Source organism: Rhinolophus sinicus, linkage group LG04 (genome assembly GCF_036562045.2).
Source record: "Rhinolophus sinicus isolate RSC01 linkage group LG04, ASM3656204v1, whole genome shotgun sequence".
Lineage (NCBI taxonomy): Eukaryota > Metazoa > Chordata > Mammalia > Chiroptera > Rhinolophidae > Rhinolophus > Rhinolophus sinicus.
The window spans coordinates 171,395,245-171,415,626 of record NC_133754.1 but is presented as its reverse complement, the minus strand read 5'-3'; the positions used below and the strand labels follow the sequence as shown (position 1 = coordinate 171,415,626).

Here is a 20,382-nt window from a genome sequence, read left to right as displayed (position 1 = left end):
ATGGGTCGGTGCTGTGGTTGGAGACCAGGACTGGAGTGAGGAGACCTGGGTTCTAAGCGTGTTCTGCAACAGACCTACTATGTGAGCCAGACAAGCCCCTGCCATCACTGATATCTACACTGGCTGGCCATCAAGCAAGACCTCTGGAAGTTGGCCAGAGGTGTCTTCTTCAAGAAATTTCATTCAGCTCATGGCTCTGATCACACACTCTCTCACCTGTCACACTAAGTCCCTACTTGAAGGGCAGACCTGTTCTACTGAGCATGAGGGACATTGGCCTGACCTTGAGCCACTGCCCTATTCTTAAGGAGCTTCCAGCCATGTGAGGGAACAGGACAATCGCTATCAGCAGAATAAATAACAATTAGCAAATTTTTGGGGTACCAAGCATTGTTCCCAGTATCGGTCATTCATTTCTCACAACAACTCTGTGAAGTAGGAACTATTATTATCCTCATCCTGCAGTGAGGAAACCAAGGCAAGAAGAGGTGTGGGAACTGGCCCAAGGCCACACAGATAGTAGGTGGCAAACGTGGCATTTCTACCAGGGTGGACTGGCTCCTGAATAGATGCTCTTAACCACCATGCCTCATGCCACCCAGTAGGACCACAGAGGAAGGGCAAATAGAGGAGCCGTTCCTATCCAACTCAGGAACCACTGAGCACAGGGGGCAGCCTCCCTGGACAAGTTGGTCTCCATTGAAGCCCAGCACAACCCAGCAAGGCCAGACCACGTAGAGGTCTTTGATGAGGCAGAGGAAGAGACTTCCCAAGCTCTGTTTCCTCCATGGAGGAACCCTCACAAAAGAATTCTTTACAAACTACTCAGTGAAGCAAGATTCTGGGCAGCCTGCATTGGAACCAAGAGAATTAGAAGTGGACCCCTGAAGTCCAGCCTTTGTGTGATGGGCAGGGCCCTGGGTGGATCTCTGGGTGGTCTCCAGACCTTGGCAAACCAAGTCCCACTCTCAGCCTCAGTCCACCCAACATACAAAGTGGAACCTGGGTTATGGTAGTTAGGGTCTCTGAACCTCAGTTTCCTCCTCCATAAAGTGGGGATATGATTGGTTTACCCTTTGAGACGTTACTAAGTGCTCATAGAGGATGATGTGAGGATTGCGAGAGTGGATCCATATAAACTGTTTAGGACAGAGCCTGGCACACGGTCAGTGCTAAATAATTGCTCGTAATTACTATTTTTATTACTAATGGAGACTCTCAGCATAAACATTCTGCCATTCCGGTACTGTCAGGAGTGGAAATGCATCACTGTGTGGACTCTGGTTATACAGACTCACGAACTTGTTGACAGCCAGCTCTACAGCTCCTTTTTAACAAGGTTTCTTCCACAGAGAAGTGTCCATTCAGGACTCTCGTCCAACAGAAAAGCCAACGCAGGTGACTGAGAAACAGTCATTTGTCTCCATTGACGAAAGGCCAGTGGGACTTTATAAGAGTCCAGCTTGCCTCGTGGTTTCAGAAAAGAGCTATTTTAGTCCCTGCAAGGATGCTGGGTGAGGTCAACTCAGTCAGCAAGGCGTCAGGCAGGCCCCGAGGTCCTGCTTTAGATAAGACGGGCCTGCAAAGATCAGGAAATGCTCATGCCTCTTCCTGGATGCAGACAGGCCTTTGGAAGTTGATTCCTTTGGAATCCCTTCAGGGGTGCAAAGAGAACCAGACCCTCGGCCACAGCTCTGTCCACGGGGCAAACAGGTCTCAAGGACACTCAGTTCCAAAAAGGCTCATCTTCTGCTTCTCCAGGCTAAGCCACCGGCTCCCACAATCAGGGAGCTAAATTGACAACACCGAAGGGCACCTTCCACACAGGGCTAGCATTGACTATTTGCTAAGCTCTCTCCAAAGAGCAAGAACATTCTTCTATGCCCCTAAGCTATGAGCTCTTATTAAGCGTCCAGCTCTACAGCCAGGGTGGGGATAGGCGAGGTAGAAGCCGGATCTTTTACACTCACCTGGGGACTTGAAGCAAACTCTGCGAGAAAGGCTGGTTCTTGCCCTGGTCTGACCTGTCCTATAGGCCTTTGCGCTCGCCTCTGACTCCTGGTCTGGACGACGCCATCTGTGAGCAAACCCGTGGTCTTTGGAAGTCCTCTGCTGCCCTCTAGTGGACATGGGTTGCTCACGCCTTTTTGCAGCCTGCATGGAGCCCTCGCCTGGTACTTCTCCTATATGCTGTGCTAAGTGCCTGTGATGACATCGGTCCCTCCCGCGTGCACACTTGGGGAGCAGTTTCACAAAAGTCCCTCATTCAGTTCTTATTTCAGCCCTGTCAAATGAGTTACTGTTACCCTCATTTGGAGGTCTAGATGAGGAAGGTGAGGCCAAGGAGGGAAGGACTGCCCCCACCGTCACCCAGCAAGGCGCGAGAACTGGGACCCTAGTCTTTGGGACAAGGATAGGGAATGAGTAACAAAACCTAGAAATTTCAGAGCAGTGAGGACATCCCCTCTCTTATCACTGGTCATGGAGTCCTGGGCGCTGCTTTGCCATGAACAGATAGGCTTTGGCTCCAAGTTCAAGGGAGCTGGGAAGGTCAGGCATTTGGGGGTGAGGCCCGCAGCTGGACACCTCCTTGTAGGGAAGGAAGGTCACCCTGCCATCCCCTTTCACCGTCAGCAGAGGAAGGCTTGAGCCCTGAGCACACCCTTTGGTCTCAGTTCTGCCCGATGTCCTGATGTCCTTGCTGCTCCACTCACCAGGTCCCAGTGCCCCTGCTCCTTCCTTCTTCCTGGAAAACCTCTGAGGGAGCTGTTTCCCTGGGCCTCCCACTCCCACTGCCTCCTCATTGATCTCTCCCGATTATGAGTCCGACTGGCCACTCACCTCTGAAAACCGCCCGTGCTCTCTGCACACGCCAGACAATGAGCAAACCCTTTGGCCTGGCATCAGTCTGATCTTCTCAGCCCAGCCCCAGCTCCAGCCTCATCTTGCCACTCTCCTTTGTCCCCCAAGTTCCAGACCTGGGGGCTTTGGTTGTTTGCATTCCAAATGCATTTTTCTCTCTCCCTCTTCGTCCTCTAAGCCTTTGCAGTTGCTGTTCCCTCTGTCTGGACCACCCTCCTCCCTCATGCACCCCATGCACTTTGTCTCGCTAACTCCTACTCATCAAGTTAGACTCCCCTCCCCTGGCCTCTGCTTCCCCCATCACTGCAGTGACCACCCTGCCTCATCATATTCTCCTCACTCCTTCCCATCCCACCCTGACTAGGAGTGAGCTCTGGGAGGTCTGTCGTATTCTCCATCCTAACCCCACCACCAAGCACAGAGTGCATATTTGGTGAATGAATGAATGGACAAATGAATAAGTGATGGGAGGAGGCCTGGGCATCAGCTTGGCCACACACTGGGTGATCTTGAAAAAGTCCCATTCCCTCCCTGAACCTGTGTTTTCACCTGAAAATGAGGCCTCTATTCCCTACTGCTCTGGGCACCTCTGAGGCTCTGAGGCCTCCTACATGGCGCAGGCCCTCCCCCTCCCTTTGAAATGGTTCTGGAACCTGGCCATTTCCTGTGGACTCTTGGAGCCCTGGGACCCCTAGGAGTGCAGGGGCCCCAGAGCCTCCAACCTCCCACCCTGACAGCCAGAGAGGAAAGAGGGGTTAGCAGCTTCTTACCACTGCTGGCTGTCCATCTTTGTGGCCCAGGGTTAATTTTTAAAAAGCCGCTCAAAGTCCAGTGGGTCTTGGCAGAGTTTGTTCCCTTGCTGGTTAATAATCTCGAGAGAACAAACATCCCTAGAGGCAGGAGAAGAGATCAACATTCGGGGCCCAGTCCCTGGCCTCTCCCCTCCCCCAGGAGAGGCTGTGTGGCTAAATGAACAGTCCTGTCCAAAGAGGCCCAGATTCTTCTTGGTTCCGTGTGCCTCGGGCTTCCCATTAGCAAGCGGGGTTGACAGCCCTAATAATGCAGACACGCTGTGAAGACCAGAGGAGCCATCATGGTACGCTGTAGGCAACCTTAGTAGGGCGGCTCTATTCCCAGTAATGACTCAATGCTGGTTTTTCATTCTTATACCAGGCCTGGTTTCTCCAAAGACATACACCTTGAGTCCATCACACAGGTAAGGCAGTGGACAGTTTACGGAGTACTGTCACACACACTGCCTCACTTAACCTCTTGGCAGACAGGATAGGGACTGTTATCTTCTGTTTATAGGTGAGGAACACTGGCCTCAGAAAGGGAAAGCCATCCCCAAAGCCAGAACTTCCGGCTCTCACTTCTTTGCAAGCCTCCTTACTGCCACCACTGACCAAACCATAAAAGAGTGAGAAATTTTGTAAACAAGAGGGAAGACAATTGTCCCCAAAATCTAAGCCAATACGGTTGCTGTGATTAAACTTGTCACATGGCTTTGAGCTTCCTGGAAGCCAAACAAAAAGGAGATGCCATCAGTAGCCAAACTCTCAGTGTCGGAGCAAAGGAAATACACTCACTTATGATGGACAGAGACACACTTGTTCCTGATACTGGTGCAAGGTACATGTGTTGTGTGGCTCTTACAGAAGGGACGTGACACACCATTTGTTGGTCTTACTGACCGTGGGGGGAACTCCTGGATTCTCACACGAGCAAGGATCTTGGTTTTGGAACCTCCTGTCTGAAGGGGGTCATTCCCAGCTGTAGCAGGGAGGCTGGTGTGTGTGTAGAGCACTCCATGCCAAGAGCCGTGGAGAGGGCCTGCGGCCTCCCTAGCAAGAGTGTGAGCTTTGCAGATAAACAGACCTGGGTTTTTAAAAATTCTCTTAAATGTTTAGTTTAATGAATGCCATATGGTTTCCTAAGGTTGCTTAAAAAGTATCATGAAAAATAAAAGAAACAAAAAAAACCGCAAACTGGGTAGCTTAAAACAACATAAATTGATTCTCTCCCAGTTCTGGAAGTTAGCAGTCCGACTCCACGTTGCGATCAGGGCCCTGTTCCTCCTGAAGGTCAAAGGGAAGAATCCTTCCTCGCCTGCCTGGCGTCTGGTGGCTGCCACCGTCCCTGGCGTCCCGTGACTTGCAGCTGCCTCACTCCAGTCCCAGCCTCGGTTTTCACAGGCTCATCTTCCCTGCGTGTCTGGGTCCCTGTCGGAATCTCCCTCCCACTTCCCTTATGAAGACACTCGTCACTGGACTTAGGGCCCACCTCATCCAGTATGCCCTCACTTTAATTCATCACGTCTGTACGTAAGATCATGTTCTGAGTTCTGGGTGCACATGAATTTGGGGGGACACCATTTAACCTGCTACAAGCATATTCAGCTCTTACTATGTGTTAGGTGCTCTCCATATGCTTTCCTTATAAGTGTTAACTCCTTTAGCCTTCACAACAATACTATGAACTATTATTATCCCCATTTACAGTTGAGGAAACCAAGAAACAGAGAGGAAACATCACTCGCCCAAGGCTAGACAGCGGGTGACAGGCACAGAAGGCAGTCTGGCTCCCGAGTCCATGCGCTCAACCACACCAAATGCTGCCTCCCCCGGCAATGCCACTTCTCAGAGGCGAGACCCTGGGCAAGTCCTTTACCTCTTGAGACTCAAATTCCCTGTCTGTAAGGGGGAAAGTCGCACCTACTTTATGGGGTAGTTGTGGGGATTGAATTCACTTCTGTGGTAAGTGTAAAGTGCTGGAACAGAGCTGGCGCATAGCAGGCACTCAGTGAACAGAAGCCGTTATTATAATCATCGTGATTTCTACTATTATTTGCCAGGGCTGGGGTGAGAGAAGGAAGTCTGGAGACAGGATGCCTGAATCCAGTCTTGGCGTTGGCATAGATTTCCCGGTGGTCTCTGGTGAGGCACTTCCTCTCCCTAAGCTTCAGTTTTCTCATGTGAGAAACAGACCCAATCAGGCTTGTGCTGCTGTCTCACAGGAGTGTGAAGTCCGGGTGGAATGACTCAGCAGGAAAGGCCAGGGCTACCCATGTACCCCGTCCTCACACGCCACCCCGTGATAGGTGAGAAGGCTTCGGGGAAACCTTCTGGGGGTGAAGCTAGCCAGGGCTGCATCTGGGTCCTGTCGTGTTTGGCCAATGCCTTCTCTGAAACAGACACGCTGGCCCCTTCGGACCACTGACCCCAGCCAGGGCCCTACAAGGGATCGATCACACCTGGCCTTGGGGTCCTGATTGGTCCTGGCTAAGCAGGGCAAACACCAAGGTCACCTACAAACGGCAGGCCCCTTCCCCGGCCTGTTTGCAGCTGCCTCAGGCAGGGAGTATCTCTGTCCCCAGACTGAGGTTCAAGAGCCAGAGCCATGCCATGTCTCGGGGCCCCACTTCTGCTGCTGACCGCCTGCCTGGTGGTGAGTGCCAACCCTGTGCCAACACTGCCAGGAAACATCCAAGTGAAGGAGAACTTTAACATCTCTAGGGTAAGACTGGCCTCTCGGGGGGTGATGGCGGGTGTCTGTGCAGCTGGGCTTTGCTGGGGGGGCAAGTCCTGACTGCCGCGGGGTCTCTGTCTCCCCACCTGGAACTCCAGGGTTGGGTCCCTAAAGGCCCTTCCTGCTCAGACCGTCTGGGTTTTGTTGAAGTGACAACTCTACGCATCTGCCATTCTTTGGGACTCTTGTCTGATTCTGAGTCAAATGTCCTCACGTTCAAATCTGCCCTCTCAGGCTCCAAGGGGTATCCACACTTTGATTAGAACCCACCCCAGAGAAGGCTTTGTCCTGACTGCTGCCCTTGCAGACCCCCGTCACCCCACCGCCACACACACACACACACACACACACACACACACACACACACACACCTGCCTAGCTTGTCATGACTCTGCCTGATCCCCGCCCCCACCCCAGCCCTCACCCTTTAAACTACTCACCTCTCCCCACATCTCCGTTATCTCGTCCTGGGTCCTCTACCCTCACAGGCGAGGGGTGGCCTGTGGTATTATGGGGAGGAGAGAAGCAGGACAGAAGTCAGGACTGGTGGGAATGAGAGGGACTTTGTGTGGGGGGCGTCCCAGGACGGCATTCCAGCCCCAGCTCTGCCCCAAATCCCTGGGTGACCTTGAACAGGACCTTGTCCACTTAAGGCTCAGGCTCCACTTCAGTATGAGGGGTTCCCAGTCATACTGGGATGGAATTTGTTGACTTTCAGGGACAAGTTCGCGTGACGGGTAGAGGGGTGGTGAGGGGCAGGGCCCTGGGCGTGGTCTGGGATGGCAGAGGGTCAGAGCCTCACTGACCCTCTGCAGGGGTGTGAGAGCCCCCAACTCTCAGATGTGCAGTCAGGAGAAAGGAGGCAGCTTGTCCTGCATCAGCTCCAGGAAAGGAGCCACGTGCTAACAAGGAGTCAGGGGCTGCTTGTGCGGCGGTGAGCACGCTGTCGCAGAGGAGTGAAAGGCAGGGCTGCTGCTCTTATCAGAGAAGAGGTTGATGATGAGTGTAGGGCACAGGGTTTGGACCCCGTCCCCGTGAGCAGCACAGTCACGCCTTCTGCTGGTGGGTGCAACCCCGTCTGCACATCCTCCTAAGCTTGCTCACGCCCCCGGTTCCACCATTAGGCTTCTGTCTCCCTGAAAGCTGTGTGGCCTCCAATGAGCTGTAAGACATTATCACTTAAAAGGGTTAGCCATTGAGGAGGGAGGGGAGCAGGTGTCTCCGTCAAGTCTTCTTTGAGGTCTGAGGCGAATCCAGATCCTCAGGGCTGTGGCTGCCTCCTAGTTCTACGGGAAATGGTTCGGCGTGGTCGCGGCCACCACCTGCCCATGGCTGTCGAGGTTCCCCGACAGGCTGACCGTAAGCATGCTGACGCTGAGAGAGGGAGCGACGGAGACGCAGATGAACACGACCAGCACCCGTTGGATGTGAGCTTGGGGATGGGGTGGGAGGCGCAAGAGGGACCCCAGCCTGGAAGTTACAGACCGCCCCTTCCAGGCAGGCCCTCCCCTGTGAGCCCCAGCTCTCTCTGCTCTGCTGCCCCCGGACTTCCCTTTCTAACCGTCCCATCTGTACCTCGAGGACAAGGCCCCCAACACGATGCCTGCTTGCCAACCTGCTCTTGCTCCTTGGCCATCCCTTCGCTCAGGAAGGGCACTTCTACCTGCCAGGGACCCAACCTGGAAACCTGGGCAGGAGCAGGTGGCCTAGATGCCTCTCTCTGCTGTCATGAGCCATCCAACCCATCATCAAGTCCCATCCATCTCTTCCTAACTCCTGCCCATCCGTTCACGTCTCCCCTCTTCCCCACCACCACCTCGGTCCAAGCCACCTTCATTTCTTCACTGGTTGTGTATAACAGCCTCTCGACATTTTCCCCTACCTCTAACCTTCCATCCAATCCATTTTTCACTCAGCAACCAGAAAGACCTTTCAAAAACTCAAATCTGCTTGAATCTTTCCATAGCTCCCTATTGCCCTTGGAAATAAAATTCAACCCCTTTGACGTGGCCTTCCAGGTCCCTCTCAGAAGTCACCATTCCCTGCCCCACTGTTTCCCATGTACTCTGTGAACCACCCAAGTGGACCTTTCAGTTCCTCCATCCTCTTGTACCTTTCGGCCTTCGCATTGTATGTTCCTTCTACCGGGAAAACCTCTCCCCACTTCCCTGGGCTAATTCCTATGCATCTTTAGGACTCGGGTTCTATGTCACTTCGTCCAGGAAGCACTCCCTGGCCCAAGTTCAGGTCACATGCCTTCCTTTGTGCTCTTGGCGCCCCTTGTGCTTCCCTCCCACATGGCACACTGACTGCCTCTGCCTCTGGCCTGCCCACCTCCCCACGTCATTGTAAGCTCCATGAGGGGACAGGGTCTGTCTTGCCCTCCCCTGTATTCCCAGCACATAGCACAGGGCCTGGCACAGAGATGCTGCTCAATGTTCATTAGCTAAAGCATATTCACCGTAACAATAACAGTGAAGATGTGCATAGTGCTACCTCATTTGGTCCTTTGTGAGTTAGAAACTATCATTATCCCCATTTCACAGATGAACAGAGTAATAAATGAATGAATACGTTAATTAATGGAAACACTCTGATTCCCCAGAGCTTCAGTATAATGTGCAGAATTGGTTAAGGAGCTGATGTTTAGTGCTGATTTGCCAAGGATCGCATGGACAAGGCCCTGTTTCCTCTGTCCCTCTGTTCCCTCATAGGTCAAATGGGTGCCTCCAAGGCCTGGTGTGAAGGTGAAACAAGATATTTGAAAGTGTTACTTTCCAAAATAATAATAATGATAGTAATAATACATTTGGGAAGGACCCGGCGGGAGAGTGGGGTGTCAGGACCATGGTCTGTACCAGAATTTACCTTTCTTTCCGCTTGTTCATTTCCAGAAATGGCTTCTGTGAGGAGAGCTATGAAACTTATGAGAAAGCAGACATTAATGGAAAGTTCCTCCATCAGAAACCAAGTAAGTTGAGTCGAAGGAGACATCCAGTTTTCTCCTTTGCTAAAAAATACCTTGACGTCTTAAGCTCTCTTTCCTTCTGTCTCAGCTCATGAGACTATAACCTTTCCTCCCATATTTCTGAGATGTCATCTAGCCTTCCTCCAAAATTCCTCTTCTCTCTCTTCTCTGTCTCTCTCTCTCTCCCTCCTTCTTCTCTTCCCTCCCCCTCTTTTGCACGTGCACACCCAGAATTAGAGTGATGGTATGAAAGCTGAGGAGAACATCAAGATTTCATCAGTTTTCATATTAGGCATCAGCAATCAGCCGATAAAAATGTGCTGAGCATCTACCATGCACAATGTGTATGGTGCTTCATGACAGAGAGACTTGGACACGAATTTACTCATTTGTCCAGCACATGTTTATTGAGTACGCTCTATGTGTCAAACGATTGTGTTAGGGGTTGAACATATATGAATGTTTGGGTAGATGGATGGTTGGATAAATAAATACGAGAACGAACAAGTGATTGGTACACGAATACATGTATAGATGGCAGGTAAGTGAGTTAATCAGACATCTAATAGATAAACTAGATGGTTTAATGGATGGAGGAAAGAAGAAGGGAGGGAAAGAAGGAAGGAAGAAAGGAGGGAGTGAAGAAGGAAAATGGATGAATTTATGGATTGATATGTGGGGAGGATGGATGGATGGAATGATGGTGGATGAATTAATGATGAATACATGGAGGAGATGGATGGATAGAGAGAGACTGAAGATGGATGGATAGATAAACAAGTATGCAGAGAGATGGGCGGACAGGATGGCTGAACATGTTGTGTGGGTAAACAGGTGAACGATCTCAGGCTAGAGGAGCCTTCTGACCACTGAGCCCTTTTGCTTCCTGCATCTCCCACGCAGAATGGAACCTCACCCTAGAGTCCTATGTGGTCTACACCAACTATGACGAGTATGCTATTATTCTGACCAAGACATTCAGCCCCCGCTATGGACACAGCATTACCGCCATGCTTTATGGTAAAGGCCTGGAACCAGATAAGCTCACTGGAGTTGGGGGTGGCAGGAGACCAGTGACGTAGGGATAGTGGAGTGGGGAGGAACAGGGAGTTTTGCTTTTTTCTTCTGACAAAACTTCACTTAAAGGAAAGGTGAGAACCTTTACTCTTCTTGGAGGAGGTAGAGCTCAGTCTCCCGTTTGAGGCAGAAACCTCTTCTTTTGATCCCTAAAATTCCAGGCCCAGAGAATTCCAGAGCCTCCAGGCCCTTCAAGGAACCTGGAAGGGAAAGAGCCCTGTGTGGGGAGTTGGGACCCCTGGGTCGGGGCCGGGAAGGGGACACTGCTTCCTCTTCTGGAGATGATCTTTCCCTAAGGGTATAGAAGAGATCAAATTGGGCCAATAGTCTTCAAACTTCCCCTAAATAAAAAACACTGGGCGAAACCATCTCAGGCCTTGCCAGCCCAGGCACTTGTGGTTCTAGGCGTCTTCTCTGCTTCCCACTGGCAGGGCGGAGGCCTCAGCTCCGGGAAAGCCTGCTGCAGGAGTTCAGGGATTTTGCCCTGAGTGTGGGCATCCCCGAGAACACTACCTTCACAGTGGATAAAAGAGGTAAACGGCACCCCCACCCACCTCACCTTTGTGTGCCCTCCTCATCCTTTACGGCCCAGAGAACTGGGTCTTTCTTGTAACCCTCTGAGATAAGCAGGGCTACAGTCCCCTTTCCTTCTTTACAGAGAAGGCAGCTGGGGCCCCTGGATTTGCTCCAAGTCACACATTGTGTACCTGGCAGAGCCCAGACTAGAACCAATTCAGTGTCCACTCTACTTCCACGTGTCTGAGTGAGGTTATATCCAAATCCATAAGTACCTCATAGGAGGCAACAGAGTGTTGGGGTTAAGAGCATGAGCTCCAGACTTACGGCACCTAGGTTCACACTGAGCTCTGTGTCTTCTGGCTGGTCAACCTTCCAGAGCCTCGTTTTCTTCATCTGTAAAATGGGGATAATAATGCCTCCCTTGTAAGTTGCTGTGAGGAGTCAATGAGATAAAGCCATTCAATACCATAGCGCTGTGCCTGGTGTCTACTTAGTGCCCAACAAATTTTAGTCATTGCTGTTCTTGTGATGGGGCTGATGAGAAACGCTGGTGGTGGGGCAGAGCTGACACAAATGGCGGTGATGGTGCAGCCACCAGTCTCTTTCTTTTCCAATGAATGACCTTCAGCAAGCCATGTGGGTGGAGCCATTTATGAAGTGGGCTAATGCACAAGACAGTTCCCAGCGAAATGCCCTCCAAGAGAGGTCCTCTGTTTCACCTCTGTCTCCTGTCCTCTGATCTAGGAGAGTGTGTCCCTGGGGAGCAGGAACCAGAGCCCACTCTACCAGCAGTGAGTACCTCTTTTCTCCACTCCATCCCCTCCCTGCCCACTTGAATTTTGCTGCCCTTGCTTAGGTCCCGCTGTGGTGGTAGGTGGGGTCATTGAGAAGGGTTGAGGGAAGACAGGAAGGGGCATTGGTTTTGTAATGAGACCCACCTGGACTCGTTCTCGGTTCTGTCATTTAGGCTAGTTGCTGCTCCATCTGGACCTCACTCTCCTCATCTGTGAAATGGGCTAATTATACTTACCTTCCAGGTGCTAGAATTCAGCCAAATGCTAGAAAAGGCCTTTTAGCATAGTACCTAAAAGCAGTAATACACTTACTGAAATAACAATAGTCAATACTCAATACTGAAAATAAAATTAATTAATCTTTCTAAAAAACAGCAAACCCGAGAGCAAGCAACTTCCCAAACCACCTCTTCTTCTATGCTTTTTGATTTTTTGGGCTTCCTTACTCTTCTGTTTTATTTTCCTGCTTTTTGATTAAGCTTTATTCATTTTTTTTCTATGATTATTTGAAAATTATATGTTCTAATTTATTCTACTGATTGTGTGTATATATATGTGTATGTATAATTATATATAAAAATCTATTCAGAAATATATTCTTTTTTTCCTTTTATCTATTTGTGTTTTTCCAGGACCCATCAGCTAAAGGCTAAGTAGTTGTTTCAATCTAGTTGTGGAGAGAGCAGCTCACAGTGGACCCTGTGGGGATTGAACCAGCAACCTTACTGTTAAGAGCAACCAACTGAGCTAACTGGCTGCCCCCTAGAAATATATTCTTGAAAATTGAAACAACACAAGAAAAAACATGTCCTTATTCCTACATAGAAGTAACAGTGTTAACATATTATTTGTTTGCTTCTACATTTTTAAAGAAAAATTACCAGTGATTTTATAAAACTATGTTCATTATAAATAATTAAAACAATGCAGAAAAGTATAAAAAATACGGTTTTAAAAAATTCCACCACCTAAAAACTACCACCATTCACATCATTCCAGGAATCTTGACATGCATATGCACGGATAGAAGAACAGATGGAAGGAAGGTGTTAGATAGACAGATGCACAGATTTAGATATACTGCTATTCCATGATATATTATAGATATATTACGGGAACTATTTGCAATTTTTAAAAGCTTTTATTGTAGTTTTATTTGAATTTTTAAAACAACAAAGTGAACTTCTTGAACTTCAAGTAGATATTCCTTTACCACGAGAGATTCATTTCCTAAAGAATGCTCTAAGTAAATTCAAGATTAAAAAACAACAAAACAAAACATGTAAGAGGCTGGTATCACTGGATATGCTTTTAGAGAATATCTATTGTCACTATGATTTGAAAGACAAATGTTAGGCCTCTCAAACTTTGTTGCATCTCCTGTCCCCTTTTCCCTTGACGTTGTCCATATTGCTACCATCCCCGCGCTGCTCTGTCGTTGATTCCGAGACGTTTAGTAGTTCTGTATTTTAGTGGCTTCTACACTTACCCTAGTGGATATAACCACAGTGTCTCAATTCACGACTTATTTATTTCTATTAATCTTTGAATTGTGCCATTTCTTTACCCGGGGTGTTTTCGAGGAGGGTTCCTGAATGGTTTAATCCCTGAATTCTTTCCTGCTTGTGAATGTCCGCCTGCATCTTTCATACTTGAATGACATTTTGCGTGGGTGTCATACTCTTGGGTCATGTTTTCTTGCCCTCAGAGGAAGCTTCATATGCATTTTTCCACTGTTCTCGGGCACTGATTATCACTGTGGGAAGCTGGAGGCCAGCCTGATATTTCTTTCTCTTGTAAGCACTTTGTTTCTTCTGCCCAGATGCCTGAACAAAGTTTATCCTGAAGTCAACATCTTAATAAGGACATGTCTTGGTGTCCTTATGTCTGTATGTCAGGGAACTCTCTTGCACCATATGAAATCCATCCTCCATTCCTTTTGTTGGGTTTCAGTACGTCAGGAACACTTGTTCATCCTGCAGCCATCTTTGTCTTCCCCATGTACTAGCTTCTCCCAAATTACTTTCATCGGTATTCACTGGACTTCTCACCAGTCTTTCTTTCATGACAGTCACTCCATTTAGCAGCATCCATTTTGTTCCTTACGATTTCTCATTTATTCACTTGCTCTGACGTTATGTTGTTTTGGTTCTCAATTTGTTTATCGGGGCCTGGGTTCTCTCTTTTCATCTTATTCTGTTGTTTACCATTTCATCTTTGAGTCTTGTTTTAATAAATGCATGTTCTTATTAAGTCATTCTATAGCTTGAGGCCACTGAGGAATTTCCTTCTGCTCCTTGAGTTATGTTGTCTCCTCAGTTGGTGTCACAGGTGGGATGCCCTCGATCAGCACTTGTGGAAGGGAAAGGATGAAGGGAGGAGTGAGCAGTGGGAGAAGTAGCGCTGCAATGCGGTCACAATGCCTCAGCTAAACCTCTAGGGAGTTCTGGAACCAGGAGGACTGTTCTGAGTTGTCCCAATGGTGCTGAGGGGCGGGGTCTTGATACCCCCATGTTGATCAGTCTGGGAAGGACACATGACCTTGAGCTAGAGGGCTTCCCTTTGCTGAGCAGGGGCTGATAGCTGAGGGCTGTCAACAGCCGCACTTCTGGCCTCTGGGAATGTAAGTCCGTTCCAGAGCGGAAGTCTAGGCAGTTCACGACCATTGGGCTTTCTCTAGTTCAGGCTATTTTTTCATTTATTTCTGAAGTGGAGCTGGATGGTTTCTGTATCATTTCCTTTTGTCTTGCTCCTGCTTAGTCAGTTTTAGCCACACTTTCTGTTTGAACTGATATGGTGGGGTGGGGAGTTTCATTTACTGCGTGGCCCTTTCCCCACTAAATTTGAGCCTAGTCCCCTCCCATCCCAATTTAGCGTAAGGTCTGGGTATTTTGTATTCCATCCACTTTCTGAAGTCCAAGGTTGTTTGGAATAGCCTCATTTTGCTCTCTCTTTTGAAGGGTTGCTAAATATCCTCTGTGGGCTTCCTTCCTCTTGGTTGGGGCTGGCAGCAATGGCAACACAGCTGTCCCATGGCAACACCCCGAACATTAGATCATGGAGCTCCAGAACTTTCACTTAGAGTCAACTCTAGACTATTTTCCTTTTTCTTCCCTCTTGTCATTCTTACTGCTCTTCTGTCAGAAGTGGAAAAAGATAAGGTTCCCCTCAATTTTTTTCTCTCAGGATTTGGGAATCTCAGGATTAGGGAGGGTTGTCAGGAATTTGATGCCTTTCCAGGACTGGGAGTTGGAGAACAGGGTTAGGAATTGAACCTTGCTGCCACCCTATTCAGCTCCAGAATATCTGATTTCTTTCCTTCACCAACAGTTTCAGTTTTTGCTTTAAATTATGCCCCTCTCCTTGCTTGAGTGATGTTGATGAACATTTGGGGGCTCGTATTTCTGAATTGTTTGCTAATCGTTAGGTATTGAAGAGGGCAATTTTGAGGGACACATCAATCTTCCATCTTAATCCAGATCTCAGTGGAATCGATTCCTTATCAATGTGAAGAATGAAACAGTAACGAATGACACCACTTGCGAAAGAGAAATGGAGCACATTTCCTTTTCTTCCTTCCGTGCTTCCCACATCCCCGTTTTTGTGCATGGAATCTGAGATTGACGTTTATATTGTCCACCTTTTTTTTTTTTTGAGAATTATTTTTAACATTTACATTGAATTTATGACCACTTCAACAATAATGTGATCTCAACTCTATATTTTATTGGCTTTATATTTACCATCATTTCTTTGCTATCACATCATTTTTATTTTTATTTTTTTTGTATTTATATTCTTTCTCAATTGGTGGGGATATTTCTATAAATAATTTTTCTGGAAAGATACATGGGTGGAAAACTCGATCCTTGCATGTCTGAGAATATCTTTCTGGGTTTATAACATATGGTCAATAGCTTGGATGAGTGAAGAATCCCTAGGTTACAACCTTTTCCCTCTCACAACCTCAGATAGTGCTCTGCAGCTTCGGGCATTAAATACCATTAATTTACTCTGAGGGCCACTGGGCTCTTTACGCTTTGTCTCTAGGAAAGGTCTAGGTGGGGCTCTTCATTAATTTTGCCTCATTGCCCTTGAGCTCTTATAATTGGACAACTCAAGTCTTTCTACAACTGGGAAAAGTTTTCTTCTATTATTTCTATGTTGATTGCCTCTCCTTCTAAAACTCCGAGTATGTGAATTTCTTTCTTATAATCTCTAAACTGCAGTTTATTATCTCTACTGTGTGATTAAATTCAACAAAATCTTTTCCACCTCCAATAACTTTCTACTTCTCTTGTATTATTCATTTCCATAACTGTTGAGTTACATTATATTGATGCGATGTCATCTTGAATTTCACTGATGATTTAAATTTTCTCCTGTTTCTTACTGTCATCCTGTGTTTAGTGGAACTATTTCTCCAGCCCAGTCTGATTCTTTTGAGCATCTGCGTTATTTAACTTGTCCCATGATTTTCCCCTTTTCCTTCTTCTTACTAAGGAAGGCTTATATGCAACCACTGAGACGGGTTCTGGCAGGCAGTGGAATCCCTAATCACACCTTTCAGTTGCACCTTAAAAGGAGAAGGGAAAAGTTGAAAGCTACTATAGTTTTACTTTTGCAGATTCCAGGTCGCCCCAGTGTGCAGGAAGACTGCCTGGTAGCTGGCATTTCCCTGTTCACCCCTTCTTGTTACCCTGGGATCCTGCCACAGGGAACTCTATACTCAGAGACTTTTGACAGCTCCGGCAGTCCTTGCTCTGCAGTCCCAACACTACAGTTTAGAAGTGTTAGGGTCAGTCTCAGGGTCCTTCTCCTTCCTCTGTAGAAAGCTTTTCCTCTGCAAGCAGCTTCCTTTGTTGGCACCCCTTCCTGCAAACCAGTGACACCCATACTCTGTTGCATAAAACTGCCTTTAAGTTTCTAACATGGGAGTGCTGCCCTCCTCTGGTTTCCAACTCTGGGGTAGGTTGTTTTCCATTATTTTGTTCTTTTGGCATTTCAACTGGAAGTTGGATATGTACGTATTGTTATACCTCGAGGTGCCAATTTTCCCTTCCATCCCGGAAATCTGTCCTGTGATGCCCATTTTGGAATTCAGCTTGAAGTGTTTGGGGAAACAGTCCATTAGTCGGTGTAGTAGCTGTGCTTCTTTTTCCACCTTGATTCCTGAAGTAGATGGTTTAGTTATGTATTCCAGGGGTACATGTGAGCAATAGTAGCAAGGTCCCTGCAACAGCTTCTTTTCTTTCTTCCCCCTAGAGAGCCCGGCGGGCTGTGCTGCCCCAGGAAGAGGAAGGATCGGGGGCTGGGCAACTAGTGACTGATTTAAAGAAGAAAGAAGGTAATGAACGCTAGCCTTTTCACCCCCTTCTGCGTGACTTGAGACAGGAAGGACTCAGGGCCGGCTCCCCCTGGCTGCCTTCACAACCATGAAGTCTCTCTTATTTTTCTGTTAGACTTAAGGATTGGGTCTAGAAAAGGCAAATCAAGTACTCTGTCCCGTGACAGGGATTGTGAGGGGAGAGGAGATAAGGCATGGTCCCTAAGCTTAGGGACTCTTAGCTCCACGATGAGAAGCCAGTCCTTGCCCTGTCTGCATCACTGTGTGGTCTCCTAGTGTTGGTTTCCTCGTCTATACAATGGGATAACAGCCTGCTGAGCTGACCATCATGGCTCTTGTGGGAGCAGGGGGGGGAAAGGACATAAGGATGCCTTGTGTAGTTGTTTACGAACTCACGCTCCTACTCACTCAGCAAACACTGATCCCTGCTCCACCCCAGACCTTGTGCCGGGCGCCTTGGTCATGGAAACAAACCATCTGTGTCTTTTTGGAAGTTCTGGTCTAGTAGGAGAGGCAGTCAAGGAAGAAAGTAATGGACCCAAAAGGGAGGGTCTGCTAACTAGCTGGGGGAACTCAGAGGCTGGAGGGGTGAGGGGATCAAGGAAGACTCTACAGATGAAGGGGAACTCCTGCTGTGTCCAGGTACCCAGGTGGGGTTTTATGGAGGAATGCATTTCATGGGAAGGAACAATGAGAGCCAAGGCACGGGGGTGGGACCTCAGTGAAGAGGTCAGGTTGGCTGGATGGGTGCTGATGAATGTATCAACTACTATTATTACAGTTTCTGGATAAACAAGATCAACACAGGGGATGGTGTGTCTGTGGGTCACTAGTAACTCCCCATGTTATAGAGTGGAATGAGCATTGATTATAGAATCCAACAGCCATGGTTTTGGATCTCAGCTCTATGTGACCCTGAGCAAGTCACTTAACCTCTCAGAGAGTCAATTTCCTCATCTATAAAATGAGTTGATAATCCTTCCTCTTAGGACAGAGATGAAAACTAAACGAGATGATGCATGGCAAGTGTCCAGCCTGGTGACAGATACACAATAAGCACTCAGTAAGTGCTGCTGTTATGCCCTTCCCCAGATTCCTGCCAGCTAGGCTACGCAGAAGGTCCTTGCTTGGGGATGGTCAAGAAGTATTTCTATAATGGCACGTCCATGGCCTGCGAGACTTTCCAATATGGCGGCTGCCTGGGCAATGGCAACAACTTCAACTCAGAGAAGGAGTGTCTACAGACCTGCCGAACTGTGGGTGAGTGCCTGCCCTTCCCCTCTGTGCATGCCGTACCTCACAATGCTGCCCTCCCAACAAACCACTTGCCAACTGAACAGGTAGCTAAGAGAGGATGTTCTAGTGGTGGATTTGCAGGGCAAGTTTCCTGAAGTCATAGGAATTGCACATTTGCATATGAGTGACCCTAGGAAAGTTATTTCTTCTCATGGGCCTGTGTTTCCCAGTCTAGAAGAGAGGGATTCAGGCCCTTTGCCTCAGGTCAGCCAATCATAAGGATTACTAATGCTGTGTGCCTCCCCTCCACTCCACAGCGGCCTGCAATCTCCCCATAGTCCACGGCCCCTGTCAAGGCTCCGTCCAGCTCTGGGCATTTGATGCTGTACAGGGGAAGTGTATCCTTTTCACCTATGGGGGCTGCCAAGGCAACGGCAACAAGTTCTACTCGGAGAAGGAGTGCAAGGAGTACTGTGGTGTCCCTGGAGATGGTAGGTGGCTCTGCGGGATGCCAGGCTGGGCCAAGGGGCTGTTGGGGTCCAGGTAGGAGAGCCCTGGTAGAGGGTGGAGGTCTGGAGAGCTGAGTTCTGCACTCTGTACCAGGTGACCAGCCCATCCCTCTCTGGACCTCAGCTTCCCATCTGTAAAATGGGGCCAAGCCCTAGGCCTTACCCAAGCTGGGATGGGGTATGTGGGGAAGGGCTGGCCAGGCACCAGCAGAGGGTGTGTAGGGCAGGCTGAAGAGCCACCAGAGCTGAGCTCTAATTTTGGTGCTGCCACACCCAGGCTGGCCACACTGGGCAGGTGCCAATCTGAGCCTGTTTTCTCTTTTGTAAAATGGGACAAAGTACTTACTTCCCAGACTTCACAGTGCCTAGCACAGGTAGGACTCAGCTAGCGGCAGCTGTTTCTGATAATGAGGGTGGTGCTACACTGAGACCAGTAATAGCATTCCAGAGAACAGCAACCATTTAAGATTTCTGTACCTTATCTCCCCACTGGAAAATGGCACCTAAAGTAAATCAGAAGAAGCAAAACATCAGATCACTCTGTGGAATGCACTTTGGAGATAGCGCATTTGGACGCACAAGTCATTCAGCAAGTGGAAGTTTCAGGCTTCAATGCAGCCCACACTGCCTTTCCTCCTCCATGGGGCAACCCCTCCCGATGGTCCCCTCCCATGGGCCCTCGGGAAAGCCTCACACCTGATCCCTGAGCTTCTCTCTGTCCACAGGGGATGAGGAACTGCTGCGCTTCTCCAACTGACCAGTCCAAGGCCAGAGGTCCACAGGCCAGAAGGCGGCAGGGAGGCTGCGGGCTCCACCTTGGGCAGTCCGGGCCAAGAGACCTGGGTTCAAATAAAAACCACACTGCAGGCTCCTGAAAGCCCATGTCTTGACTGTGCATTGTCGTCATTAGTGTAACAGGGGGTGAGGTGGGGGGGAGGGGAGACAAAGCTGGGGTGGAGACATGAGTAACCCAGCTTTTCCCCAGAAGTGAAAAATGTTATGTGCTGGAAATGTAATAGAACTGTCTTCTACACGTGAAATTGGCTATGCAAATTATTAAACATAAATCACAGTTCAATTTATTCCACAATAGTATAAAATAGGATTGTTTTGTTTTCAAAAAGCTAGAAAAGAGGAAAAAAACTCTGGGTACTTGTTTCTGGGAGGGGTTCGACAGGTCATCAACGACCCAGGGTCAGAATAATTGTGTCCTAGTGTGCCCAGGTGGCTCAGTGCCTGAAATAATTCCCCTGTCCATTGCCTCACATACCCCCCTCCATTGTTTTACTTTGGCCATAGCCACGTCCCCAGCACCAGCTGCCAGGAGCTGAAAAGCCTTGGGCTGTTTCTCCACCAGGCCCTGGGATCCTTACTCTGGCCCTTTGTGCTGGGAGAATGTTCACTGACTTTAACATTATGTCCATGACAACCAGCAGGGCCCTTGACCAGACCCAGAAGCCCTCGGTCTAGCCTGGCTTCTCCTCCCTTGAGAGTAGGTAGGCCACCCAGGGTGGTTCAGGCACCAACCTGGCCCAGGAACAC

The 20,382-nt window shown here is 48.8% G+C and overlaps 1 protein-coding gene across 1 annotated transcript; it reads left to right on the top strand.

Moving 5' to 3' along the window:
• The first annotated feature begins 6,162 nt into the window (after positions 1-6,162).
• Positions 6,163-19,730, top strand: AMBP (alpha-1-microglobulin/bikunin precursor). The gene is made up of 10 exons (XM_019754587.2): positions 6,163-6,378; positions 7,675-7,817; positions 9,285-9,361; positions 10,262-10,378; positions 10,867-10,968; positions 11,699-11,745; positions 17,014-17,095; positions 18,188-18,355; positions 18,649-18,822; positions 19,566-19,730. Exons 1-10 carry the CDS (start codon positions 6,262-6,264, stop codon positions 19,595-19,597), a joined length of 1,059 nt encoding a protein of 352 aa, XP_019610146.2. The 5' UTR covers positions 6,163-6,261; the 3' UTR covers positions 19,598-19,730.
• The last annotated feature ends 652 nt before the right edge of the window (positions 19,731-20,382 follow it).

Coding starts and splice junctions, on each gene's coding strand:
- AMBP (XM_019754587.2), top strand. CDS start 6,262: ATGCCATGTCTCGGGGCCCCACTTCTGCTGCTGACCGCCTGCCTGGTG. Junction 7,818..9,284: donor ACGACCAGCACCCGTTGGAT/GTGAGCTTGGGG, acceptor GTTCATTTCCAG/AAATGGCTTCTGTGAGGAGA. Junction 9,362..10,261: donor GTTCCTCCATCAGAAACCAA/GTAAGTTGAGTC, acceptor TCTCCCACGCAG/AATGGAACCTCACCCTAGAG.